The sequence below is a fragment of the Chaetura pelagica genome, unplaced genomic scaffold, assembly GCF_000747805.2.
Source record: "Chaetura pelagica isolate M959 unplaced genomic scaffold, ChaPel_1.0 scaffold101, whole genome shotgun sequence".
Classification (NCBI taxonomy): Eukaryota; Metazoa; Chordata; class Aves; order Apodiformes; family Apodidae; genus Chaetura; species Chaetura pelagica.
The window spans coordinates 6,278,212-6,284,919 of NW_009952564.1; the positions used below are offsets into that span (position 1 = coordinate 6,278,212).

Consider the following 6,708-nt stretch of genomic DNA (forward strand, 5'->3'; position numbering starts at 1 on the left):
AAATTTAGCTTCACTATGGGAGCAGGGTGGTGGGGCAGGAACAAGAAGCTTGAAGGAGGTGAGACAGCTGGGGCTCAACAATCAGCTTTTGGAGCAGGGATCAACTGTCCTGCCTTCGAGGGTGTGCTTTAGTGGAGATCTGTGGAGTTCATTCCTTTTCGTTTCTTTGTAGCATCAGCCACCTGCAGTGAGAGCAGTCTTCAGCTGAGCTGTGAGGTGACAAAGGTAGAGGGCAAGCTCAGTCCACAACAAAAGTACTTTCCTGTTGTTGCATTAAACAAGAAAAGGCTAAATGATTTGGCAGAAATTAAACCTCTTGTGTTCCAGATACACAAGTTCTTTGGATTGCTTATGATAAATCAGCTGTCTACAAAAGTGGGTGCAAATACCAAGAGTATCAGTAATACAGCCTGACTACTAACATGTAAAGTGACATGAAAGAAAAGGCCTTTGCATTTCCTGCAAAGGAGCTGAGGCTCAGGTGCAAGACAGTAAATGTGTTTCAGGCCCTGCCTTGCATGTAGTCATGTTTTTGTGTGCTCATGAAGGATGGGCATGTAGTTGCCACAGGCATCCAGTGCCTTAGAAAAATGTGGCAGCTGTGCCTTTCTCTGCATGACAGTATCCTGGAGCAGCTGCTTTAATTCCTCAAAGTGTGAAGATGTGGCCCCTCGTGACTAGAAATTGTCTTCCCTTGTACATCTAATTGTTTTCACAAGAGTCCTCTCCTGGAGTCACAAGTTACAAATCTTTGAGATGAATCAAGTTTCATGCTGTCACCACTAACTTCCTCTCACAGTGTAACAGCTGGAGGTAATGCTCAGCATTTTGAACTGTGAGAACACTTCAGAGTGGGAAATTACTGGCACCTAAAAAGACCCTGTTTCTCCAAAACTACACTATCTTAGCAAAACAAGAGGTGCCATAATAAGCCAGACTTCACTCTCTCCTTTTACTCCATATTAGAGGAGTGTGTGAGGACTCACAGGGCTGATCACAAGCAAAACAACTGAAGTCCTCCCTGGACTTTCCAAGCTTGGCTACAGCATTTTCTGACCTGTTATACACAGTAATACACAAACACACAAATAAATACAGTCTGGATACAGTTGAAAGAGTTTACTGGAGGTGATTGAGTTCAGCCCCTCTGCACAAAGCAAGCTCAACTAAAACAGGTGGCAAAGGACTGTGTGCAGTCAGGCTTTTGGTGCTATCCATCAGTGGAACCTCCTCAGCCTCTCTGGGCAACCTGCTCCACTGCTGGGGTTTTTCCCCCCTTTATTTACATGGAATTTACATATTTCAGTTTGTGGCTATGGCCTCTTGCTCTGTCCCTGCACTGAGCACTCCTGAGCAGAGCCTGGCTCTTTCCAGACCCCCCCTCTTCCCCTTGTCTCCCAGGGGCATCTGCCTTTTTGAGCACAGCAGTTCAGCCAGTTTGCAGTCCAATTCTCTAGTACATACTTAATCAGTTTGTCTATGAGGATGTTATGGCAGACAGTTTCAAAAGCATTACTGAAGTCAGGGTAAATAGCCACAGCTCCTCTCCTGATACTTACCTCACCATAGCAGGCTTCCAACCATACTGATGAAGCACAATTTCTCCTTTCATGACCTTTCAAAGGGTATTGAGTGTGGCCTGGCAAAAAGACTGGCCACCTCAGCTCCCAAAGCATCCATGGGTGCATCCCCTCAAGTGCCACAGCACTAAGTCCACTTTGTTTAAATTTTCCCCTAGCCTGATCCAGCTCTGCCATTGTAATTCTTCTTTTCTCCAGACTTTCACACACATCTTAGGGACCTGGAATTCCTGAAGGCAAGTCTGACCAATACACACAGAGAAAAAGACAGCACTGAATGTCTCAGCATTTTCCATGCCTTCTGTCAGCAGGTCCCCTGCTCCACTGAGCACTGAGAGCCCAGATTTTCCTTAGTGTTTGTTGCTAATATACTGGCTTTTCTTATTGCCTTTCTTGTCCTTCACCAGATTAAAATAAAGTCTTTCTAATTAAAATATAGGATAAACATAAGGTTACCTGGAATATGAAAATCAGACATGGAAAAAAACTCTGAGGAAGATATAGTCAATATTGAAAAAGAGTAAAGAGAACAGTGAAACACTAGTCAAATAGGCCATCTCAATTTAAAAGAAATATTTATTGTTATTAATGCAGAAATGCTTGTTCAGCTTAAGTTCCTTTCCAGGACTTTTCCTTAGGACTGAGAAAATAAGTAAATTGGGGTTTTTTCTCTGGCAGGGGGGTTGGACTAGATGATCTTTCGAGGTCCCTTCCAACCCCTAGGATTCTGTGATTCTGACTCTGTGATACACCCTCTACTGGACATTATAACCTACTGCTGCAAGAGAATGCAACACCATTACCAAGGGAAATGCTTGTTTCAGAGGACTATAATCTTACTTTTCTCTTGCTTTCAAAATTGCTTCAACTCATATCTCTCTTCAGGTCTTTGCCAACAAAATACATCTTACAATTTGAATCTACAGATATATTCACAGCTGCAAAACAGTACAGAAAAGATTCTGGTTTTCCTCTTGCTGTTTGCTGTAAACTACATGAGTGTCACTCCCCTTCCCATTTCCAGACCAAGGAAGTCCACGAACTGGACAGAGCCACAGCATTCCAGTTAAGCTGCACTGAAGCCAGTGCAGCTGCTTGGGTTTGCATTAGTGTAGGTGACAGAAGAGCCGTGCAACTCTCAAATGTAGATATTGCACAGGAAGGGAATGGCATAAACTGATTTTTTCCAACATTATGCTTAAAAGAAAAGACACTTTCTTTTCTCCTTTGTTGGCACAGGAATCAAAGTTTTGCAGCCTATAGAAAATGCACATAAGAAACAAGTAGGAAAATGCACAGGATCAGCTTGCTAGAAATAAGCCAGTTCATCATGCTTAGCCTTGCTGCTCTGGTAACTGTGGAGACTCAGTGGCTTGTTCTCTTGAGGAAGGCTTTTGAACACCCGCAGGTGAATGAACTCGTCATTGCCAACATGGACCTGCAAAGAAGAAAAACCAGTCAGTTCCACAAATTAACAGTCCCACACAGTAACAGTCCAACAAAGTAACACCCCTTCAACCACAGGGATAGTGTACACTAGCGTTTTAAGTATGGAGAAGCAGAGAGGTGGTAAGAAAAAAACATCATCTCAGAAGGTGGTGTAATTTTTTTTAAACCAGACTGGGAGTCATGACTTTGTGGAAATGCCACTAAATCCTTCTATGCTTGTTAATCTTCCCTTTGCCAGAGATAGGGAATGTCCAGGTGGGGAACTAGAGTTACCAGGAAGTGATTGATACATTAAATACATGCAAAATGCTCTAATCTTACCTGGCACAAGCAGCACTTCAATGCTTTGATCACAGCTGCTTGGCTTTGTGTGTGGCATCACTAGAGGCAGAGGAAGCACAGGTTTGATGCTTCACTCTATCTTTACACATCAATGAATGCAAAGTCAGTGCTCAGCATCATGGATGTGCAGTTATCCCCCAAAAACGAGTTTCCCAAACGAACGGACAAGTAAAAATCACTATGAAACTAGAGAAGTTACCTCCATGTAATGCAGGCAGGGAGATGGGCTGGGAGGTGTGTGTGTGGAGGGTGGATTAGGTTGGGTTATTTTAAAGTACAGATTTTTTTCTTGTTAAGGCCAAATCATAAACATCCCTCTCCAGGTAAGTAAAGGAAATAAAACAAACATCCCACCATCCCAAATATTATACATATTAATTTAAAAATTAAAATAGATTTCTCAGTGTTCTCTACCTTGATGAAGTAGTTTATTCCAGCAACCAGCTGAGTTTTATACTCCACTGCAGTAAAGACATCAAAGGTTTTCCCTTCTTTTTCTTCTAGCTGACTTTTTACCTTAAGGAAACAATAAGTTTTTTAAGATTAATGCAAGATTCAAGTATTTTGGATCTCAGGCCCATGCTGTCAGGGTGCCTCAGCACCCTTCAGGTTGCTGCTGCTGAATTCCCAAACACAGAGTTCATACCTTTATGCTTCTTCCAGGTTTTACACTTCCGTACTGTGAACAGTACATAAAAATTAAGATAATGATGTTTGGATATTTTTTGTACATATTTTTTTTTTGCCCTAGGGAAATCTGACAGTGGACCTGACAACTTTGCAGTCACAGCCCCCAAGAGTGCAGTGGTTCAGTCCCCCCTCCTCCTCTTCTCCTCACCCAGAGGATGGAGCAACTGGTTTCAGTTTCCATCACTAGAGCTGCTATTACTAATGTCAAGAAGCAGGGAAGAGGGCAGTCATAAGCATCCCACTGACTCTATCCTGTCCCATCCCACAATCCTAGGCACTGTGCAAGGTTGGTTTCTTAGGTCTCAAAATCTCCATGGCTTAGCACGTTGTATTTCCACCAGAAAGCTGGACACGGGCTCTGTGAATACTGGACAGCTCAGAGTCATCTGCAGCTTCGAGCTTTTCTGGGTGTTACCCTGGCAATGACTCACCACAGCATGTGACAAACGGGCACTCTGAGTCAGTGTGGAGAGGGAGAGACCTGAGAGAAATACTCTCTGAAAGACCTGCTGTCAGCCCACCCTGTTAGCTTATCATCTCAGTTTAGATTTGGGGGTCCCTGGGGGACTGCACTCCAGAGGAGCCAGCACTGCGCCCTGGTAGGTAACAGCATACTGGGCTGCTTTAGGAGCCTAGCAGAAGGAAGAGGCAAGCAAGTACTGCCCTTTGCTTGGCACTTGTTAGAGAACATTTGGAATAGTGTGTCCAGTTTGGGGCCCTCAGTACAAGAAAGATGTCACTAAACTGTAGTGAGCTCAGTGGAGAGCTGGCCACCATGAGATCTGAAGGCTGGAGCACTCATCCTGTGAGGAGGGGAAGAAAATTGCCTTGCTCAGCCTGTAGAAGAGCAGGCTTTGAAGAAAGCTTTCCAGTGCCTACAAGAAGCCAGTCTCTTTACTGAGGGGTAAGAATGAGGGGCAGCAGAATGAGATGCAGTGGTCATTAATCAAAATTGGAGACTGGATATAAGGAAAATCTTCTCCCCTGAGGACACTCTGGCAATACAGCAGGCTGCCCAGTGACACCGAGTGATTTCCATCCTCAGAGGTTTTCAAGACCTGACTGGACAAAGCCCTGAGCAGCCCGAGGCTGCTGACCCTGTGCTCAGCAGGAGGTGAAGTCCCTTCCCACCCAAACAGTCTGTGATTCTATCGCAGGGCAGAAAATAATCACGCTCTGAAGCCTCTGTGCTGTTTTGCACGGCCAGTTCACTTGCTCCCAGAGCAGTTACTGAAAAGCAGAAGGTTCAAAATCCCCCTGAGTAACCTCTGCCACAGGCACCAGCGAGAAGCCAAGGGCTGAACAGGCCAGGGTGGAAACTCTTGCTGTGGAGAGAGCGAGGGTCTCCTAAGGCAGGCACTGTGAGAGGGAAGCTGTCCTGCTCTGCCTCACGCTGCACCTGGTCTGGGCGAGCAGCAGCACTCACCAGGGCTGCAATTCTTATGAAATAAGACAATGGTAGCAAGAACTGGAAAAGCAGGAACAGAAAACATATTTGATGGCAACCGAACTGGCAGGCTCTAACGTATCTCCACAAAGATCTGATTTTAAGCAAACAAAGGAATTTTAGAAGTCTACCCTTGTTTAAGAAAACCAATGTTTCCTTCACAGTCTGTAATGTGGATAAGACTGCAGGGGCAAATTTCAGTTTTGGGTTTTCCCATGTATGTTTCTTACATTTCAAATAAAGTAACTTCAGCTGGCAGTCAAAACAAGCTGGACAAGCTTTTAAATACTTAGGTGATTTTAATTAAAATGCCAGATTTGTGGTTAATTTAATTCACATCTAAATCCAGATGGGTTGTCTTTTTAATCTTCACCTTAGATCTGAACCAGTGCAGCCTGCCACAGAACAGAAATTCACTATTTTAAACAAATCTAGTTTTCAGTCCATGTGTCATGTTAACTGCATACACATTATCTTTAACAGGAAACCCAGGCCTTTTCAAGTCAAAACAGCAACTGGTTCTCTAAGCAGTTCTCAGAAATTGACTCATTGCTGCCAACTCAGGTTAGTGCTCAGGCAAAGCACTTCTGCTTTTTTTTTTTTTTTTTTTTAATGCAAAATCATCAGATTCTACAAGCTCAGCTTGAATTTCAATGGCTGCTGTGCTGCTGGGTGCTTTGTATGTGTTTAGAAACCGAGGCAGCCTGGGGAATTAACCCAGACAATGACAAAGAGCCTAAGAAGATGGAGCTTGCCCTTCCTCTTTCCCCACTGGCTTCACACCCCACGGCTGACAGACCCGAAGAGCAGCAGGAACTTGAGCCACCGTGACTGAAACAAGCCTGCGTGCTTGGAAGGAAGAACTTACCAGCATATTGGCATTTTTAGGCCACAAGCATGTTCTCCATTAACATGGGCAGCAATTTAAGTTATAGTAAGCAGGGTCAGGGTTTGGCACGGGCAGTGGGCAAAGCCGAGTTCTGCTGCGGGGAACAGCAGGAAAATCTTCTCACCGATTCCCGTAACAACAACAACAACAAAGCGGCTACAAGACAGACTGCTCAAGAGCTTCCTGAGCTCCTTTCCCAAGAGCACAGGCCCCTCAGGGCGCGGACCCCGGTGGGACACCAACCCCGCACAGCCGGGAGGGGCCGGGACCGCCCCGGCTCTCCCCGGGGACTCCGCGCCGGCTGGGGGGCC

At 45.0% G+C, this 6,708-nt stretch overlaps 1 protein-coding gene across 1 annotated transcript; it reads right to left on the minus strand.

Moving 5' to 3' along the window:
• Positions 1–2,889: 2,889 nt before the first annotated feature.
• On the minus strand, positions 2,890–6,382 carry LOC104385019 (cystatin-B-like). The gene is made up of 3 exons (XM_009993413.1): positions 6,377–6,382; positions 3,786–3,887; positions 2,890–3,018 (listed from the first exon to the last, which is right to left on the minus strand). The coding sequence occupies exons 1-3, from the start codon at positions 6,380–6,382 to the stop codon at positions 2,890–2,892; spliced, it is 237 nt and encodes a 78-aa protein (XP_009991715.1).
• Between the last annotated feature and the right edge of the window lie 326 nt (positions 6,383–6,708).